General features: G+C 33.8%; 3 protein-coding genes across 3 annotated transcripts; 2 read left to right on the forward strand and 1 right to left on the reverse strand.

The window, feature by feature from the left end:
* Positions 1–6,553: 6,553 nt before the first annotated feature.
* LOC111793822 (bidirectional sugar transporter SWEET5) lies at positions 6,554–9,255 on the forward strand. The gene is made up of 7 exons (XM_023675873.2): positions 6,554–6,712; positions 6,863–6,899; positions 7,203–7,419; positions 7,682–7,843; positions 7,940–8,059; positions 8,630–8,779; positions 9,062–9,255. The coding sequence occupies exons 1-6, from the start codon at positions 6,670–6,672 to the stop codon at positions 8,756–8,758; spliced, it is 708 nt and encodes a 235-aa protein (XP_023531641.1). The 5' UTR covers positions 6,554–6,669; the 3' UTR covers positions 8,759–8,779; positions 9,062–9,255.
* A 2,176-nt stretch (positions 9,256–11,431) lies between these two features.
* CYP38 (cyclophilin 38) lies at positions 11,432–14,945 on the forward strand. Its single transcript, XM_023675824.2, has 7 exons — positions 11,432–11,754; positions 12,371–12,664; positions 12,756–12,955; positions 13,272–13,507; positions 13,645–13,787; positions 14,372–14,443; positions 14,521–14,945. The coding sequence occupies exons 1-7, from the start codon at positions 11,584–11,586 to the stop codon at positions 14,746–14,748; spliced, it is 1,344 nt and encodes a 447-aa protein (XP_023531592.1). The 5' UTR covers positions 11,432–11,583; the 3' UTR covers positions 14,749–14,945.
* A 763-nt stretch (positions 14,946–15,708) lies between these two features.
* On the reverse strand, positions 15,709–19,824 carry LOC111793917 (Protein kinase superfamily protein). Its single transcript, XM_023675994.2, has 6 exons — positions 19,255–19,824; positions 18,313–18,434; positions 17,652–17,848; positions 17,333–17,507; positions 16,382–16,516; positions 15,709–16,226 (listed from the first exon to the last, which is right to left on the reverse strand). Exons 1-6 carry the CDS (start codon positions 19,544–19,546, stop codon positions 16,020–16,022), a joined length of 1,128 nt encoding a protein of 375 aa, XP_023531762.2. The 5' UTR covers positions 19,547–19,824; the 3' UTR covers positions 15,709–16,019.
* Between the last annotated feature and the right edge of the window lie 1,640 nt (positions 19,825–21,464).

Below are 21,464 nucleotides of genomic sequence, written 5' to 3' on the forward strand. Positions count from 1 at the left end.
CAAAGGCAACTAGCGGAGCCGATGCGAGGATCGGTGGGATGCCGTAGCTTTAAGAGAGAGGGGTGAAACCTTGAGACCCGTAGGGCGAAGAGGTGAAACCGCGAGACCGAAGGGAGAGGGGCGAAGACCATACGTAACGGGCCAAAGTGGACAATATCTGCTAGCAGTGGGTTTGGGATGTTACAACGAGTCTCACTCCACTTCTTATCCTATATATAATATACCACAAAATTTAAAATTGTTGTACCAGGCTCGTGACAACCTCGAGCATCTAAAGTTTGAATCTTGCCCTCGTATTCCAAAAAGTTAATAAAAACAATTAAGACCACTCGTTCCCTTTTTCAACTTTTTAAAACACCGAGAACCCTAAAAACGATTAATTCAAGGGAAAGTTTTGAAACAGATTACCTTAATGATCAAGATCAAGAGTAAAAAAAAACTTATTTCTAAACTCGTTATTTGAATCACTCCATAAGATAGCCTGATCAAGACTACTATTTGATCGTTTTTTGTTTTTAAACTCATTTTTCTCGAAAAATAAATAAATTTTTAAAAAATTAAATAGGTATCGAGTCGAGATTTTAAGAATTAATTTTCATGGTCTAAATCTAGAATAATATTTATAAAAAGGGAATTTTGTGTCCCATTTGGAAGTAAGAATCTACTTTAATTTCATCACATGGACTTAAACATATTCATGTGACCCACATGGTTAAGGTCTTAAATCTTCTTATCCCAATTTTGTTGCTCGGGTTTGAGCCTTCGATCCTAAGGAGTGTAGAAAAGTTTTGATGTAACAATCCAAACTCATCGCTAGGAGATATTGTACGCTTTTATCGATGTAAAACACGTTTGTTAGGGAGAGGTTTTCACATCAAGAATGTGATGTCACAATCCATCTCTCTTGGGTATCGAGCATCCTCAATGTCATACCACCTGGTGCCTGGCTCTGATACCATTTATAACAACCCAAGTCCGCCGCTAGTAGATATTGTCCGCTTTGACCGTATTGTAATCAGCCTCACGGTTTTAAAACATGTCTGTTAGGGAGAGGTTTCCACACTCTAATAAGGAATGTTTCGTTCGCCTCTCCAACTGATGTGGAATCTCACAATCCACCTCTCTTAGAGACCCAGCGTCCTCGCTAGCACACCGTTCAGTGTCTGGCTCTAATACCATTTATAATGGCCTAAGCCTACCGCTAGAAAATATTGTCTGCTTTAGTCCGTTAGACTCACGGTAGCCTTATAAGTATCGCCGTTAGCCTCACAGTTTTAAAACACGTCTGTTAGGGTTTAGGGTTTAGGGAATCTCACAATCCACCTCTCTTGGATACCCAGCGTCCTCGCTGGCACACCGCTCAGTGTCTGGCTCTGATACCATTTGTAATGACCCAAGCCCACCGCTAGAAAATATTGTCTGCTTTTGCCCGTTAGTCTCACGGTTTTAAAATATGTCTATTAGGGAGAAGTTTTCACACTCTTATAAAGAATGTTTCGTTCCCCTCTCCAACCCATGTGGGATCTCACATTTAATCATTGAACTATGCTCGTGTTTGAGATCAAATAATATAAAAATATATATTTTTCTCCCAAGTCATCAGGTGGGTTGGTGATAAAATATTTAATAAATTAATATTAAAAATATATTTATGAATTAATAATAATATTAGGTGGCAGTTCATGCATCATATTTGATAATTTTTTTTATTTAAAAAAAAATAGGGTTTTATTGCTACAAGGCACCAACTAAGTTTGGGAGTGGAAATCTGACTTTTGTGAATTAATTTTAAATTATTTTGCCCATATTTAATACTTCTTTAATTTTGTCACATTATTTAATTTCTCCTCCTTTTTATTATTATTATTATTATTTAAAAGATAGAAAAAATTCGTGTTCGGGATACATCGGTCGATAAATTAAAACAATGGCATCGGTTGAATGATACGTTAAAATAAAAATTTTAAAAAGTTCCGAGATTGACAAATGAAAGAAGAGGATTATGAAGTTAAAAGATCGAGAGAAAACGTTGAGTTATAAGTAGAACCAGACGAAAGAACGGAAATACAAAATATGATTTATGAGGTACAGATAAATGGTTTCCGTCCATATTTATTAAAAAAAAAAAATTAAGGGTTTTAATACTGCTTTTGAAAGTTGAAATCTGGTATGAACAGTATTATCCGTCAATATGAGTATTTTTGTAACGCCCCTAATTTTCCGGTCTAAATCAAAGATGTTTGCACGACTTTAATAACACTTCGACACGTTTTCGCTCGTGATCGCTTAGAGCCCCTCTTCCATCAATAGATACTCCCAACGCGTTGACCACACGCCCGAGTATAGCCTTTCCCGACAGGTGAATGCTTTACCAAACTCGTGTACAACTCCTTGAATGTGTATTGATTTTCGCTTAAACCATGCTTGGTTTCCTAAACTCTTTCTCCAACTCCTAATCGGAAGTATCCCATGTGTCCTCCTTCCGGGAGAACAAATAGGCGTGAGGAGGGAGGAGGGAGGAGGGAGGAGGGGGGGGGGGGGGGGGGGGGCTACGAGCCTGCATAAGAATTCATTCTTGTGTGTAGCGTGTGGGGCCATGTCACCCGAGCGATCATAGTACGGACGCTCATCAAATCGATTGATCCATATGAATCTCGAGAGTGGATGGTTGACTGTCACCCCCTTGTCCTGGAGGCTCTCCGGCCAGGGAGGGGCTTGCTATCGTAACCATGCCGAAATTTAAATAAAATATTTCAACTAATTAAACCCTATTTATTTAAATAGAAAAAATATAAATCCTAAATAATAATAATAATAATAAATGAATATATTAAATTTGACTATAATTATAATTGCAAAATAAATAAATAAAATTATACTTAATTTAACACAAAAGAATGATTATAAATACTATATATATATATTACGTCAAAATGGGCCAAATGTGTATGGGCCTTGAGATGGGCCCTAACCAGGTTTGTGGCCACAAATTAAAGTTGGGCCTAGAAATTGGGCTTTGAGCTACATCCACTATTTTGTTTTTTTTTTTAATATTTATTGGAGTTATTTAATATAATGATTAATGTAATTGTAATTATCCATCTTTAACCTAGTTTTAGACTATTAAATAGCTTAATTAGTATTATATGCCACTAATCAAAAACGAAAATATGAGAACGAGACGTGAATAATAGAACTGTACTGAAAGTTTGCTTTAATATTTTCCGAACTGATATTATATTCAACTAATAGAATGAAGATTCAAACCCAGATGTCAAAAACGAAAAAATGAGAACGAGACGTGTCCTGAACTGATATTATATTCAAATAATAGAATGAAGATTCAAACCCTCGTGTCGAAAAACGAAAAAAAAAAAATGAGAACGAGACATGAATGATGAAACTGAATCGAAAGTTTGCTTTAATTTTTCCCCGAACTGATATTATATTCAACTAATAGAATGAAGATTCATACCCACGTGTCGAAAAACGAAAAAAATGAGAACGAGATGTGAATGACGGAACTGAATCGAAAGTTTGCTTTAATTTTTTCTCGAACTGATATTATATTCAACTAATAGAATGAATATTTAAACCCACGTATCAAAAATGAAAAAAATGAGAACGAGACGTGAATAACAAAATTGAACTGAAAGTTTGTTTTAATTTTTTCTCGAGCAGATTTTATATTCAACTAATAGAATGAAGATTTAAACCTATGTGTCAAAAACGAAAAATCAGAGCAAGACGTGAATGACAGAACTGAACTGAAAGTTTGTTTTGATTTGTTTCCAAACTGGAATTAAATCGTACGTATTAAAAAAGAAATGTTGTTTCAAAATTACTTACGCATCCCCTCTCACCCTTATGGCATGTTTTTCTTTTCCATTTTTTCTTATACAAATTCTAAATCTGCCATCTTCGTTTACGTGTGGGGTTAGGTTAAGTTAAGAGGCTTGCTGCCTATCAAACTACGGTTTAGTTAACTTTAGACATTTTTTATGAAACCCGAGTCCAAATTGTGATAATTGGTTTGACAATATTTTTAACTATTCACTTTTACGATAATAATCAATGTCTTCTCGACTTTGACTTATCGTATACACAAATTGAACGAAGCTCATCGTTCATAAATTTTAATTTTTAGTTCATTATGTTTAGCATAAAAACGATTAAAGCGGCTCTCAAAAGATAATGTTTTAGCTTCGACAATGATTATAGTCGGGATAAGCAAGCACGAACTTCCGTTTTGAGATAATATTTGTCATATTATATATTTAAATATATGATAAGATATAATATTGTATTTAAATAATTTATAAATATTATAAATATATATTTTTATTTAATATTTTTTATATACATAAATTATTTTAATATTTAAAGTATCAAATACAATCAATATAATTTTCTTTTCATATTTAATATATTACGGGTTAATCATTCAAATTAAATATAATTTTTTATTTTTATTTTTATATATTAAATATTATTTTCAATTTTTTAAATTAAATTTATTTTTAAAAAATATAATATATTCAATATTTATTTGATTTTTTATTTATTTTTTTTACTTATTAATCTAGTGTTAATAAGTTAAATATACACATTAATTAATTAAACTCATTAATTAATCAAATTTTTGTAGAGATCTATTTAACTTATAGTGTTCGGCCCTACAAAGATTCATCCGAAACAGGAATCTTGATTTAAATGAGGAATAGGAAATGGGAAACGAGTCGGGAGGAATTTCTTCCCATTAGCTAAATGAGAACATAGGTTATAAATCTCATCTCGTCGCCGCCCCCAATCCCCTCCAAATTGCTTGCCTCGCCCCGCTAACTTCTTTTATATATATATATATATTTATTTATTTATTTATTTATATCAAAACTAAGAGACGAGATGAGACGAGACGAGGAAGGCTTCCATATCCTCGCCATGTGAACGTCCCTAGTCACTTTGGGATCGACACATAGTTTAGGGTTAATTATGGAGTATTCCATTTGTTTATGGAATATTTGATGAATTCCCTATTTAATTAATTTCCAAGAAAAAAAACATTAATAAATAGGGGCAAATCTGGAAAATAAATTGAATTCTGTTTCACATATCTACGTGGCATTTAATTTAGTTCCCAAATCAGTTTCTTATTTTACTGACATGACAATTTTAGCCTTGCATTATTAAAATATATGACTAAATTTTCTATTAATCTCTTTTTCTTTTTTTATTATTTCGATTATTATATTTATTTATTTATTTTTGTCTATTTTTAAGAATTTAACTTTAATTTTTCTTTATTTTTTGAGTGAAACTTTGAAATTGTTTATATCTATTGTATTTTTATTTAGGTTTTTTAAAATACAATTTCTAAATATTAAAAAACTAAAATTATGAGTGAAATTCTTTTAAAAAATAATTCTTTTTTAAAAAAATATATTTCTACCAGAATATATATATATATATATTTTTTTTTAATTTTTCATCTGTGTTTTTTAATTGGACTTTGATTTTTTATTTATTTATTTATGAAACTTTAAACTTATTTATATTAATTGCTTTTGATATGATTTTTAAAATTTAAAAATTAGGATTTAAAAATATATTTTTATAATTAAATTAGAGAAAAAAGGTTAGCAAATAATCTAAAATAATAAAAAAAAAATAGGTTTATTATTTTATTTTATAATTATATCTCATCTTATTTAATATAAGATTTTAATATTTAAATTTCAATTATTAGTAGACTTTTGATATTTTAAAAGGATAATATAATTTGTAAATTATCATAAATTATTAAAATGGAAAATGGAAAATAAAAAATAGGAAACAACAAATATTATCCAATAAATATTACTAATTAGATTGTCATATCTTTATATCTAATTAAAAATATACTATTTTTAATATATCTAAATAAAAATTTTAAATAATATATTATAACAAAAAAAAAAAAACAAGGATTTATTTATAATATTCTATTAATTTCAAACCAACTAAAAAATTTCTTCAAATTTGAAAATAATATTTAATTTGATTTGAAAATTTGATAAACTAAATCAACAAATTTCATAAACTTAAATTTTATTTGGTAAAAAAAAAAATACAAAATTTATTATTTTATTTGATTTGTTTTAAAAAAATATCCATATTTCTTTCAAAATTACAATATTACCCTTGACATTTTTTAATTCCTATTTCATTAGGAAATTTTAATAGACAGAAAATCAACCGAACAAACTATATTTTATGGCGAAAGTTTACAATAAAAAAAATAAAAGAAGGCTTTAGTTTTTTATTAATGTTAAAATAATATTATTTAAGAAAAAAAAAAGATAATGGCAAAATTGTAAATAAAGAAGAATGAGAGGCGTAATTACGTAAAGATAGAATCTCAACAAAATCCATGCACGAAAATTCAATGAAAAAAGAGAGAGAAAATCGAAACCAAAAAATAATTTAAAAAAAAAAAATCGAAATTAAATCATTCGAAAATCCGTCAGAGGCACTGCCGCGACTGTGCTTAAATATCTCTAACTGTCACAGAACTCAAAACATCTCTCCCTCTTTCTCTCTTAAACTCTCTGCAGAACCTCTCTCTCTCTCTCTCTCTCTCTCTCTTGAACTCTCTGCAATTTCTCTTCGCTTCTTCAAGCCTCTCCCAAAATGCTTTCCGCTACTCAAGCTCGTAACATAGTCGGCATCGTCGGTAAGTTAGGAACCTCGATTCTCTATTTTACTTCAATTTCTGGCGGATTCTCTGAATCGATCGAGATTTTTCGAAGATGATTGATTCTGTTAGTTTATTGTTCTGGAACTGTGTATGATAAGTGTTCTTCATGCTGCTTTGATTTTGCAGGAAATGTCATTTCGTTTGGTCTTTTTCTCTCGCCGGTGTAAGTTCTTCGCCGAATTTAGTTGTTACTACGTTCTTGAACATTACGGATTTTACTTATTCTTTTGGTTTGATCGATTTCGTTTATGTATAAATAAGAAAAAGTGTTTTAAGTGAATTTAGTTTTTTAGGCTTTCTCTAAGAATCTGGATTCTCAAGTAAGAAACGTTTGATTTGCAATTAAAATTTTAAGCAAATTTCGTTCGTATTGATTTTTTGTTGTTATTATTGTTATTTATGATTGCTGCTGGTGATGTTAGTTTGATCTCTGCTTTAATGTATGTGTATCAAAAAAAATCTGCAGACCGACGTTTTTCAAAATTTACAAAAGCAAATCAGTTGAGGAGTTCAAGCCAGATCCGTACCTTGCAACGGTGCTGAACTGTATGTGCTGGGTATTCTACGGAATGCCTTTCGTTCATCCTGACAGCACTCTGATCATCACTATTAATGGCGTTGGCCTATTCATAGAGCTATTTTATTTGGCTATATTCTGCCTGTATGCTGATTCCAAAGGACGGGTTCGTAATTACTCTTTCTAACTTCTTCCTAATGTAGATTATTGATTTTAGTAACATAAATCCTAGATCATCGATTAATCCAAAAGTTTAAGCTAGATGAATTAAATGTATTAATTTAATTAGCACATAATCAAGGATTCAAAATATTTTAGATCGAATTTTTTATTCCAAAATTGTTTATCTTAGATTAATGATTAATTTAGAAGATTATGCAAAATAGTTAATATAACGCACTTTTTTTTTCTTTTTGATTTTATTTCAGAAAAAAGTCAGTATTTGCCTTGTGATTGAGGTAATTTTCGTGGCTGCGGTTGCTGTAGTAACTATTGTATTCCTTCATGGAACCAAGCAAAGATCACTGTTGGTTGGAATAATATGTGACGTATTCAACATCATAATGTATGCTTCTCCTCTAACGATCATGGTAAGTTAATTTCATGATATTTCAATCATGTCGATTAAAAGCAAATAATCTTCTTTATATAAGAATATTTTCTTAAAAAATCTTTTTATTCAATAGACAAAAGTGATCAAGACGAAGAGCGTCAAGTACATGCCATTTACTCTCTCGTTGGCCAACTTTCTCAATGGTTGTATCTGGACGGCCTATTCTCTAATCAAGTTTGACATCTATGTCCTCGTAAGTAGCATGCATTTCTACTATTTTCATGCAATTAATAACTCTATTTGTCAATAACGTTCATAAACTCGAGACGTTCTGCCATTGATCAACTCAACTACATCCGTTATTTTTTTGTTATAATTCCACTATTGGAAGCAAAACGTCACCCGCATCTGTTTCTTCCATTTATTATGATGTTTTTTTAGAGCCTATTTGGAAATCTCCATGTCTATAAACGAAGTATTGAATTTATTTCATTAAATATATATTTATCATAACTGTTGGATGAAAGTCTCACATAGACTAATCTAGGAAATGATCATGGGTTTATAATCAAACAATACTATCTCGATTGGAATGAAGCATTTTAGGGGAAGTCCAAAGCAAAACCATGAGAGCTTATGCTCAAAGTGGACAATATGGTACCATTGTGGAGAGTCGTGTTCATCTAACAATTACCATAGTCCAAAGCAAAACCATGAGAGCTTATGTCAAAAGTGGACAATATCATACTATTGTGGAGAGTCGTGTTCATCTAACAATTACCATAACTTCGTATTATTTGAATTATTTGGATGAAATTTGCAGGTAAGCAATGGTCTTGGAGCAATTTCGGGTTTCCTTCAGCTCCTTCTCTATACATATTACTCTGTATGCCGTCCAAAGGCGGACGAGAATGCTGTGAAAGCCAATGAAGTTCAGCTCTCCACCGCATAAACTGCAAGTCCATCGAGCTAAGTGAGTATACAAAATTTTCACTTCTTTTGCTAAACACAATAGTTAAGGTGAATTTGTATTGAAACACTGAAAAGTAACTATCAAAGTTCTTTTTCATAAATATTTCACTAAAATCACTATTTTAAAAAGTTATTTAAAACCCGATAATTAAAGTAATACAATATCTACTTATTGAATTTAGGTCCCTAAATAATGGTATAAAGAGTACCAAGAACGAGAAGTTACTCTTCTGTCTTACTTAATTTGATCATTCTTTGATCGTTTCATTCTTGTCTTTTGTAGGTCATTTACAGCGTGGTTGCTATCGTAGGGAGGAATGAAGTTGTGCATAGCTAGAACAGTATCGGGATCGTAGTTTTGACTTTTTCGTAATCTTTTAATTCATATAGGAGAGATTTAGAGATTTATTTTGTTTTTTTTTTTTTTTTTTTTGGAGAGAATTATAGATTTGGTAGCTTTGATGTTAAAGTTTTTGATTTATGAATTTCTTTCCATTCATTATCCTCTTTACACATCTCCATCTTGAATTTTCAGGGTAGAAATATATCAAAATAAATAAATAAATAAATAAAATAAAAAAATATATAAAAAAAAATAAATAAATAAAATAAAATAAAAATAATTAGAGTAAATTAAAAAGGGAAATTAGATTGTTCTGTTTTTATCTTATTTTAAATATTTATAGATTTTGTAGGCTTTGATTTTTCTTTTAATTCATATAATATTATTAATAAGATTAAATTATAAACTTTGATATTAAATTTTCACTATTAAATATTTAAGTATAATGAGTTCTTTATTATTTATTTTTTCAATTTAATATTGGTATATATTTCTAGAAATATTATCTACTTATATATATATATATATATATAGATATAGATATATTTAGTATTTCTAATAATTATATATTCTACCTAATAAAAAATATGAAATTATTTCAAGTTTAAACTATAACATTTTATTGTTACAAATTTTATTTTAAAATCATATCAAATTTTTTATTCTTAGAACTAAAAATAACATAATAATTAATACTGGGTTAATAAATATATTACTATATTATAACTAATGGTTATCTAAATTAATTATCTGGATTAACAAAATTAGGCACATAAAATGAAAATTAAATTATATTAATATTTATATGGAAATTAATTAATAGGTTGAAATTTGTGAATGGCTATTTATGTTTATGATTGAAATGGTATAAAATCAACCACTCATGTTAAGAATTAGATAAATATTTGTTAAAAAAGGCCTAAGAATAGAATTACATGTTATTTTCACCAATCATGCCAATATTTTTTATTTTCAACTTTTTTTTATTTTATTGAAAAATTATAATTTGAACAAAAGAAAATTTGATTTTTTTTTTTTTTTTTCGGGTCGAACGCGATCAACTCGAACATAGAGTTACAACCCAACTCAACCTTATGTTACTTTTATATTATTATAATACTAAAAATTCTTGATGTTTATAACTAATATTAGTTAAGTGTGATATATGAATTTTTGATATTTGAGCTATATGAAATTTTAATTATTAATGTATCATATATGACGGATGAATATAATTTTTTTTTAATTAATTAAAAAATAACTCAACTCAACCCGAAACACATAGAGTTGGGTTGGGTTGAATTGAGTCGTGAACTCTATTCGTAATATTCGAGTCATCAATTCAATCCATTTGAAATTTCAAATTAGTTCAAAAAATTTACAATCCAACTCGTGCATCCCTAAGAGAAACGTTCTCCATCTCGGCCTCGCCTCGGGGACATCTATAATTAAACAAAAAATTTGTGAAGTTATTAGAAATTTTTTTAAATAGACATTAAAAAGATTACTAGGTCATCAATCTAACCAATGAAACTTTGAGGTTAGTCCAAAAGATTTCTTTAACCTAACTCAATTCAACCCAACCTGAAAATAGAGGATTGTGCTGGATTGGATTGAGTTGTGAATTTTATTCGACTGGCTCAATTATCAACTCAACCAATCCGAACTTTTAGGTTAGCCCAAAAGATTTCTTCAACTCAACTCTATGATATCTCATATTGGTTAGGGAGGAGAACAAAACACTCTTTGTAAGGGTGTGGAAACCTTCCCTTAGCAGACGTGTTTTAAAGCCTTGAGGGGAAGCTCGAAAGACAATATCTACTAGCGGTGGATCTGGGTCGTTACAAATGGTATCCGAGCTACTAGCGGTGGATCTGGGTCGTTACAAATGGTATTAGAGCTAGACACTGGACGATGTGACAACCTTCTCACTATTCCCCAAAGCAGGGTAGACATGAGGCGATGTACCGGTAAGGACGCTGGTTCCAAAGGGAGTGGATTTAGTGGCGGTCCTACATCGATTGGAGAAAGAAAAGTGTGCCAGTGAGGATTTGGTGGCGGTTCCACATCGATTGGAGGAAGGAATAAGTGCAAGCTAGGATGCTGGGCCTCGAAGGGGGTCCCACAAGTGCCAACAAGGACGCTGCGCCTTGAAGAAGATCCCACCTCGATTGGAGGAAGGAACAAGTGCAAGTGAGGACGCTGGGCCTCAACCACTATTTGTTTTAAAATTGTGTAATTGTGCCCAATCTTATCCACATGGAGAGTGAAGAGAAGACCCCACTTCGAACCAAATTTCTCGCACAATCTGTGAATAATACACCAAACAATCGAAAAACCTTATCTCCATCTTCTTCTTCCCTATCTTCGAATCCTTTTCTCTCAACGATTTCCCACAAACAAGATCACAACCCCCTGATGTTATTTCACTGTTCAAATTGATTCTGTTTAACGTAGCGTTAATGGCGACCATTATCTCCTGTAAGTTCTGTTCGTCTCTTCTTACCTCCAAATCCTCCATACCTACCAGCCATTGTCGCTCCTCGAAGCTCTGGAATGGCGCTTTCTCCAAACGATTCGGCTCCAGATGGTCCTCCTACAATCCAATAAAATGTGAGCTTCAGAATGCGAAGGTGAGATCTCGTTCTTCAATTGCAATGTTGTTCGATTTGATGGTATCGAGTTTTGTTCTTGCCAATGCTGTAGCCTGTTGAACTCTGAGTGAATATGGCGTGGAGATTTTACCGTAACTGATTGGATTTGTCTTTTGTATGATATTTTGTTGCAAAATTGAACTTCTCTTGGAAGAATTCTGCTTCAAGTCATATGAATTTTGTTTGAATTATGAATTTAGTTGCTTAACTTTGATGATTCGGTGCCAAATTAGCCCAGTTCTTCACCATAAGCATGCTACATTATCATTTAGTGAAAATGATAAGAACTACTTAGGATCACAGTTTAAAGTTCAAGAACGTAATCATAACGTTTTAAAGTTTAGAAATCGCTCTGAGTTGGTTTAATGGTAAAAAATGACCGATATAATGAGTTTCGTTGACAACCAAATGTAATAGGATCAGGTAGTTGTCGTACAAGAATTGTCGAGGTGCATGCAAGCTAGACTAGACACTCACGTATACAAGTGATTAAACGGATACAAACATTGAAGTTTAATGATTAAATTTGGAATTTGACTTGTGAATTAAGAAATGAACAACAAATGGTTGAATGAGTTCATATTTTGTTTACCAGAAAAGCAGGCCATTTTGCTTGAAGGAGATTGCAATTTCAACGGCTTTGGCATTTAGTTTAATCACAGGGGTTCCTGCATTAGGCTCCTCTGCCGACGCATATGCAGCTACTGGTCCTGTAATTCCCGACCTGTCCGTGTTGATATCCGGTCCGCCGATAAAGGATCCTGGAGCTTTGTTGAGATATGCTTTGCCTATTAACAATAAAGCTATTAGGGAAGTTCAAAAACCACTTGAAGACATTTCTGAAAGCCTCAAAATTTCTGGAGTCAAGGCACTTGATTCTGTGGAGAGGGTAAGTTATATGATTGTTGTGCCTGTTTTTCTGCCTTGAAATAAAAAATGTTTCCAAATGGTTCTTAGACATGTTCTTTGTTGCTCTATAGAATGTGAGGCAGGCGTCCCGAACGCTCAAGCAGGGGAAGGATTTGATTGTATCGGGGTTGGCAGAATCGAAGAAGGAACATGGAGTTGAAGTTCTTGGTAAACTGGAAGTTGGATTAGATGAGCTTCAAAAGATTGTGGAAGATAGAGATAGAGAAGCTGTTGCGCCAAAACAAAAGGAGCTTCTTAATTATGTTGGCAGGTGAGTAATAGCCATATTCTCCATGCTGATGGTTGCATTCTTATTATGTTGGTAAGAACTACTTCCCGATTCCCGACAATCTTCATCCGGGTTCTTCATCTCAACTCAGAGTAGCTTTAAGAAAGCCTTTTGATCCATATGTATGTTCGTCCTATCGGTGTTCTGAAGTCGTACAATTAAGAACGACACACCAGTTTAATGTCGAAATTGGGTTAGAAAGGACTAAGAAAAGATAATCGTCGTTAAATTATAATCTCATATATACCCTTGTCATTGACTGCAGCTGAGATCTTCGTGGGGCATTCGGTTTCTGCAGTGTTGAAGAAGATATGGTCGATGGCTTCCCGTATGAAGTGCCTGAGGAATACAGAAATATGCCTCTATTGAAAGGGAGAGCAGCTGTGGATATGAAGGTTAAAGTGAAGGACAATCCGAATGTCGACAACTACGTTTTCCATATAGTTTTAGATGGCTATAACGCTCCCGTAAGCTCTGGGAATTTTGTCGACTTGGTCGAACGACACTTCTACGATGGCATGGAAATCCAAAGAGGTATATATAGAAGACTAGATTACTTAATGAATATGAATATTACGAGAGATTTCTGTACTCTGTTGAACATGTTCACTTGACATCTTCCTATTATAATATGACTTAGCAAGGCCACGATATTTTTATCGTTTTTGCAGCGGATGGTTTCGTTGTTCAAACTGGTGATCCAGAAGGTCCTGCAGAGGGTTTCATCGATCCTAGTACTGAGAAAACCCGGACCATACCATTAGAAATCATGGTTGATGGGGAGAAAGCACCATTCTATGGGGAAACTTTGGAAGTAAGGCCTCTTGTTCTTATTATGAGATTCCACATCGGTTGGAGAGGAAAATGAAGCATTCCTCATAAGAATGTGAAAACCTCTCCCTAACCGACGCGTTTTAAATCCGTGAGGCTGACGGCGATACGTAATGGGCAAAAATAAACAATATTTTCTAGTGGTGGATTTGGACTGTTATAAATGATATCAGAGCCAGACACTGAGTAGTGTGTCAGTGAGGACACTAGGCCCCTAAAGGGGGGTGGATTGTGAGATCCCACATCGTTGGAGAGGAGAACGAAGCATTCCTCATAAGAATGTGGAAACCTCTTCCTTACATGCGCGTTTTAAAACTGTGAGACTGAAGGCAATACGTAACGAGCCAAAGCGGCCAATATCTGTTTGCGATGGGTTTGGGCTGTTGCACCTATATATTTAGGCATACTGAAATTATTAGGGATTTATTAGGTATACCGTATTCATTTCATACAATTTTCAGTTAAGCCACCCGGGTCTGCACGAGGCACGAACAAAAACTTTGTCGTAGTGAAGTTTGATTCTCTGCTCGAGTTTTAGTTATTAGTTTTATCATGTGTTTCAAACAGGAGCTTGGTCTATACAAGGCTCAAACAAAACTTCCCTTCAATGCATTTGGAACTATGGCCGTGGCTAGAGAGGTGATAATTCTCTCTCTTTCTCTCGCCCTTTCTTCTATGAGCGGCCAGTTTCATGTTGTTCGGTGCTTTCCATGCAGGAATTTGATAACAATTCAGGATCTAGTCAGGTGTTTTGGCTGCTAAAGGAAAGTGAACTTACTCCTAGTAACGCTAATATATTGGATGGTCGATACGCCGTGTTCGGTTACGTCACCGAAAATGAGGATTTTTTGGCGGATCTTAAGGTTGGTGACGTTATAGAGTCGATAAAAGTAGTGTCTGGCCTGGATAACTTGGTGAATCCAAGCTACAAGATTGCTGGTTGAGGAAGTTTGCCATGTGAATCAATTCATTAATGAGGCATTCAGCCTTATTGGTTATGAGATCATAGATTCTTTGATAAACCCTTTTGAGGAACTTTGGATCGTAGTTTTAAGAATCGTTCTTTACCAACAATATGTATTTTTCTTGAAGTTGAAAGTTTAAATCATTGAGAAAAAAACGATACTCTAATCTTGCCTTATTTTTATGTACTACGTGCCTTCAAATTCTAATTTGTATCCACTTTTAATTAAAAAGAAAATACAAGGAAAACAAAAGTTTGGAGTTACACTCAAAAAAGCTTCATATAAACCCGACCCATATTGTAAAAGTCCAAGCTCACTGCTAGCAAATATTGTCCTATTTAGGGTTTCCTTTTCGAACTTTCCTGCAAGGTTTTTAAAACCTAAGAGGAGGTTTCCATACCCTTATAAAAAATGTTTTGTTCTCCTCCCCAATCGATGTGAAATCTTACAATCCCTCCCTTTCGGGGCCCAGCGTCCTCGTTGGCACTCGTTTGCTTCTCCAATTGATGTGGGACCCCCAATGCACCCCTTTAAGGACCAGCGTTTTTGTTGGCACACTGCCTTGTGTCCCCACCCCCTTCGGGACTCAACCTCCTCGCTGGCAAGCACTCGTTCCCTTCTCTAATTGATGTAGGACCCCCCAATCCACTCTTTTAAGGACCAGCGTTCTAGCACACTGTCTCGTGTCCCCAACCCCTTCAGAGCTCAACCTCTTCGTTTGCATATCAACTGGTGTCTAGCTCTGATACCATTTGTAACAGTCTAAGCACATCGTTAGCATATTTATCATCTTTGGACTTTTTCTTTTGGACTTTCCCTCAGTTTTTAAAACGCGTATGTTCGGAAGAAGTTTACACACCCTTATAAACAATGTTTCGTCTCTTCTCCAACTCATGCGGGATCTCACACATATTGACGTACCGAACCCCTGACCAAGTCTTTTAATTGATGAAATTGTGAACTTTCCTTAAAAGAAAATCCACAGCATTGCCCAAATATTATTAACGAAGCTTTGTAATAATGTTCAATCCAAGTTAACAGAAGAACATTGAAGCTTTTATCTTTCTGGAAAAATTTACTCATTTTTTCTTCACAAGGAGAGGGAAGGAATCGCTACAACGAAAGAAAGCATATAGCTAGCTTATACCCTTCACTCTACTTGTTCCCTTCATTCTCAAGTTCCAGTTCCTTTTCAATTGGACAAATTACAATCCGAATCTTCGACGTTGCATTATTGCTGCTGCCATCGTTCAAGGACCTCGGTACCTGCGGAAGCAAAAACAGCCTTGAGACTGATCGATGGGGATCATACCTCCACCCTTCGATGTGTCAATTGCTTCCAACATGGTTACAACCTCATCCATCTCTGGACGCTTGTCTGGGTTAGCGTCCCAACATCGCTTCATTACATTTGCAAGCGAGCTCGGGCAACACCGAGGAATCTCTGGCCGAAGATTCTGCAATCAGAGAAGATGAGCTTTCATCTTCAGCTTGTGTTAAAGTTAGGTACATTGTCTATTCAGAATTAGATCTTATTGCTATTAGAATGAAATGGAGAAAGTTCAACCACAATTTCAAATAACTAAAGATATGATCTATCATTTCAACCGACCTGTCGGACAACCGCTGAAGTCACTTCCGAGAAGCTAAGGTCGGGATACGGCATATCGCAGCAGTATATTTCCCACAAACAGATGCCAAAGCTGTAGACATCACATTTCCTGTTATATGGATTGCCATTGAGAACCTGTCAAGTTTCAAGTCATCCCCAATGTCAGATTTGAAGGATAGCCAGAAGCAAAAGGCTAGCTGATGAACATTTATCCTAGCAAACAAACTGAACAGCAATCATAACGAAAGAAGGCTAAGCTTTTACCAATCATGCTAAAAGTTGAAAATGAATCCATGCTCCTATTTAATCTCTTAGCTTTCAGTTTTTTTTTCTTTTCAGTGCTCGTATAAGGTGTAACGAGTCTCATAGCCTATAGAGTAGCTCAACGAACTTCTGAGATCCCACATCGGTTGGAGAGGGTAACGAAGCATTCCTTATAAGTATGTGGAAACCTCTCCCTAGTAGACCATTCTAAAACCGTGAGGCTGACGACAATACGTAACGGGCCAAAGTGGACAATATCTGTTAGCAGTGAGCTTGGGCTGTACAGAACTCCACACAAATCACAAACCAACATTCCTATCTCAGATTTTACAATGGGGTATGTTTTCCAACTAAAGAGAAAGGTTTTTGCATTAACCAACTCAAAATCTAATTGTTTATCCACTAATTCAAAGGTTAGTAATTTCGTCCTCGCGACTTAACGGAGTAGAGCCAGATGAAGTAAGCTAAAGATTGAGCCACTGCTTTCTAATTGATGTTAGTTTTTCATTTGCACCATATATTTTACACTATGAATAAAGATATAAAAACCCCATCAGAAAGACTGGCTTAAAACCCCACGAGATTCAAGATACCGAATAGGGTAGACTAGTGAGAAGCATAAAATTCAACATAGCAAGAGCAGAAGAGAGGTTTGAGTTCAATATTCAAGGCAATTCGAGCATGTACCTCTGGAGCCATATAACCAAGGGTTCCAGTCTCGCCAGTCATATCATTGGGATTTGAGGCCTCGACACGAGCAACGCCGAAGTCTGCAATTTTTACCGTTCTTGTTTTGTCCAGAAGCATATTTTCTGTCTTGACATCTCTATGGACAATCTTCTGTGAGTGAAGATAGCTCAACCTACAAATGGCACCCACCTTGAGTTTAAAAGCACAAGTCTAATGTACAAAAAGTTGCAGATATCCAAGAAGTTCTAGAATTCGGAACTCTCTGGAAACGCAAAAAAAAAAAAAAAAGCCTAGAGATTCAGTATTGGAATTTAACCCTCTTGCAAGGTCTAATGCTAGCTGGACGACTACTTTGAACGCCAGCTTTTTCCTCCTGTTCTTTATGAGGTAAGATTTGAGAGCACCTCCAGGACAATATTCAACAACGACACAACAAATATTGCTCGGCATGCCAATTTGGCCATTTTCTGTTTGTACTTGTAGATCTGAGGAGCCTATTGTTGCTCCTATAAACTGAAAAAGTTAATGAAACACCATAAGTCATCTTTTAAACCTATATACAAATAACACCTTCAATATGGTACGTTTAGGTATGAAACACCAAAAGAGATTACGTTCGTATCGGCAACTAAGCCCATAGCTTGTCTCATTGCAGATTCAAGACACTTTGCTTAAAGATTTGAAGCCAATAACAAAGAACTTATAATGATTATTACTACGGCTACCACTTCATAATTTTTGTCCTATGAAAATGCAAAGAATGGAATCAGATGTATTCTCTCAATAGTCATAGAATCAAAAGGCAATTACCTAAGTAGAAGTGCTGATCCATGAAGAAATGGATAAGTGAACAAGGAAAGTAATCATAATTTCAAGCTTTCTTATGCCAAGTTGGTTTATTCATTAAAATTATAAGTTAATCTTGGACAAGGTCATGATGAAAGTCAAGCTAGGAAGAACACACCATCGAATCTTACCTTCGTAACGTTAGGATGGTCAAGCTTGTGCCAAACAACAACTTCTTGTGTAAAAGCTGCTCTAAGCGACGCGATTTCTGCCTCCGACCTATGACCCTCTTCACCCCAGTCAAGAAGTTTAACTGAGGAAATATAAACCAACCTTTTGTTTAAGCAGTGCCAAAACAAATTCCCCAAAAGTTCTTCAAAATAAGGGAAAAAGCCCCAACAAAACAAAGCTTAAAACTATTACTAATTTAGGCAACTTAAAGATTCAGATACCTATCAATAAGTAACAAAAAATCCCATTAGCAATCGAGTTAATTCCTTTTTGGTGTTCTTCGTTTTCCAATTTTATGTGCAACTGTGTTCTTTAAAAGGGTGCATGTCAACAATTAATGGGGACACCCAAAAGTTCCAAAAAAAGAACAGTGCAGTAGTTAATGCAAGTAGCTGTCTGCTCAAGCCAATCTCGTGAATCAGTGTTTTGTTGAGGATAATATCTACAAAGAGACCATAACTCCAAAAAAGAAAAAAAAAAAAAGAAAAGAAAGCCAAATAGAACTCTCTCAGTTCTATCCAATTCAAAACAAGACAGAAAAAACTTCATGTTTGCAAACAATTGATGCAGCAGAAAAGTGTTTATTCTCATTTTGGCATAATATCAAACAGGTTTAGGGCATATCCTTCCTCAGAAGGCATCGATTCCTCAGCTATTTAAGAACTATGAGAAAAAACCCATTTCATTTATGAACAATCACCCAAAGAAATTCAAAATCAAAATCCTTATATGATCTTCCGCCAAATTCAGAATCAAAATCATTATATGATCAATGCAATTACAAAAACCGAAGAAAACAGAATCAATATCGAGTGGCTTCAACCATGCATTTATGAACTGATTTTCTCAGAATCAGTAACTCATTCTTAAACAAACAGAGTAGAGGGAGAAAAATCCCGTACCAGCAACATCTTGGCCATCATAAATTCCACGATGAACAGTTCCAAAAGTACCACGAGCTATGACGCTTTTGATGATGAGTTTAGAAGGATCAATCTCCCATTCCTGCCTGGTGATCGGCAGCTTTCCACCACCACCACCGCCGCCGCCGCCGCCGCCCTCGTCTACCTTGCTCTTGTTCTTCTCCATAGTCCATGCTTTGCTCAAATGTCTCTGCAACTGCTCGTCTAAGCTCTTCAGATCTATCTGATCTGCCCTCACATACCCACCTCCAGTTTCACTCTTTTCCTTCATATTTCCCTCAAATTGGACAAAATCAGTGACAGAAATTGGAAGGCACAGAGGCGATTGTTCCTCCTTCGAGTACTGGAAATGATGATGGGTTCGTTCGTGAGTGTATTTCTGGGTTGGGTAGAGAGAGAAAGGGGGAAAAAGCGAGAGAAATTAATAATAGTGAGCACAAGAAAAGCACAAGTAGAGAGAGAAGAGTGAGTGTATTTTTCCTCTCTCCATGGATTTTGCCTGAAGAAGACGAGTGTTTTTTCAGTCCCACATCGGTTATTTTCTGCACTAACAAACGCTATCTCTTTTATACACGTCCGTTTCTTCGCCTGCCCCTCTTCCTTTTGGACTATTATTGCTTCTTTTGGTCAAGTCACAAACTCCTATTTTAGTTTTAAAATTTGTGTCTAATAAATTAGTAAATAATTAATATATATATATATATATATAAATCGATAGTCGAACAGGGTAAAAAAGAAATGAAAACAAAGTTAAACAATCAAAACGGGGCGAGAACTGAGCCACTAGCAGACTTAGGTTTAAGGTTGTCCACTAGAGCTGTCCACGAAGCGAGAGCGGAGAAGTTTTCCTCATCTCCGTCATTGCCTCCTATTTTATTTCTCATCAGCGCAATATTTTTAATTTTTTTTTTTTTTTTTTTTTTGCAGAGATTTCGAGTATTGAGTTTCTCACGGGGAATTTTTCTCAGTTTATTTATGTATACATTTTTTTAAAAAAAATGTTCATGAATAATTTCCATTTTCGGTACAATTTCTATTTAAAATTAAAAAATACTGATAAATTTAATAATATTTCATAAGGAAAATAATAATATCACATTCAACTTAATTTCTAAAAATTCAAATTTCAATATTACAATATAGCTTCAATACTTAAAAAAATATATATATTTATTAACTGAGTAAGTAAATGTATATTAGTGGGTTAGGGTGGGTGAGGATTGGGTTGAAAACGAGAAAAAAAAATGTTTAATATTTAAGGTTTGGAAAAAAATGTTTAATATTTAAGGTTTGGAGATAATTTATGAGGTGTCGATAGTCGATACATTAATAACAATGACTAGAGTATGATTTTTTTTTAATTTTTTTTTACAAAGGGATATTTTTTAAATAAAATATTAACAACTTTCATAAAATAATAAAAAAAAAAAAACTAATTAAAAATAAGGGTATTTTTTTATAGATTTTTTAAAGAAGGTTTTAAGTGTAATATTGATATTTTTAACCATTTAAGAGTATATTTGGAGTTTGTTAAAAAGAAATTGCCTCTATATTTTATAGCTCGGTCTTCTAGAGGAGCACGGAATATGGGAAAACTGTTAAAACGGACGCTGTGGGATTGAATGATAGCTGAATTATTATTTTAATTTTGTGTGGATTTACGAGGCTGGGAGGAAAATAACTAATTCAGGATTTGTTTGGACTTATTTTAATTTTGGGGAAAAAAATATATAAATCCTTATTAATTTTAAATTATTATGCAAAATTGTAAATTAGAAATATTTTTAAAAAGGAAATTTTACGTTTATATATATATATATATATATATTTTTTTTTTTTTCAAAATTTGTTTAGTTTTTTAAAATGAAAACTAATATTAGCTTAGACTTTAACTCCACTTTAATAAGGGGATTCGGAATTAAGGTAAGGAATGACAAATATGAAAATAAGGGCCTCCATTCGGAAAATTTGTGAAAAATGCCGCCTGATCCGTAGGCGGAGACGAATTATGGTAATTTGTTCCAATCCGAGACATAAACAAAGACAAGGATAATCTTTACAAAAAAAAGGACCCCTAAAGGCCGCCCACGATATACACATAAAAAGAAATTAAAGGATTCGTTTTAACATGACTCCGTCACACATTAAACGAGAGTTTGGAAGACTTTACACCAATTGGTGTGTATTGG

The sequence above is a fragment of the Cucurbita pepo genome, chromosome 4 (genome assembly GCF_057944985.1).
Source record: "Cucurbita pepo subsp. pepo isolate OVF chromosome 4, ASM5794498v1, whole genome shotgun sequence".
NCBI classification, from domain to species: domain Eukaryota; kingdom Viridiplantae; phylum Streptophyta; class Magnoliopsida; order Cucurbitales; family Cucurbitaceae; genus Cucurbita; species Cucurbita pepo.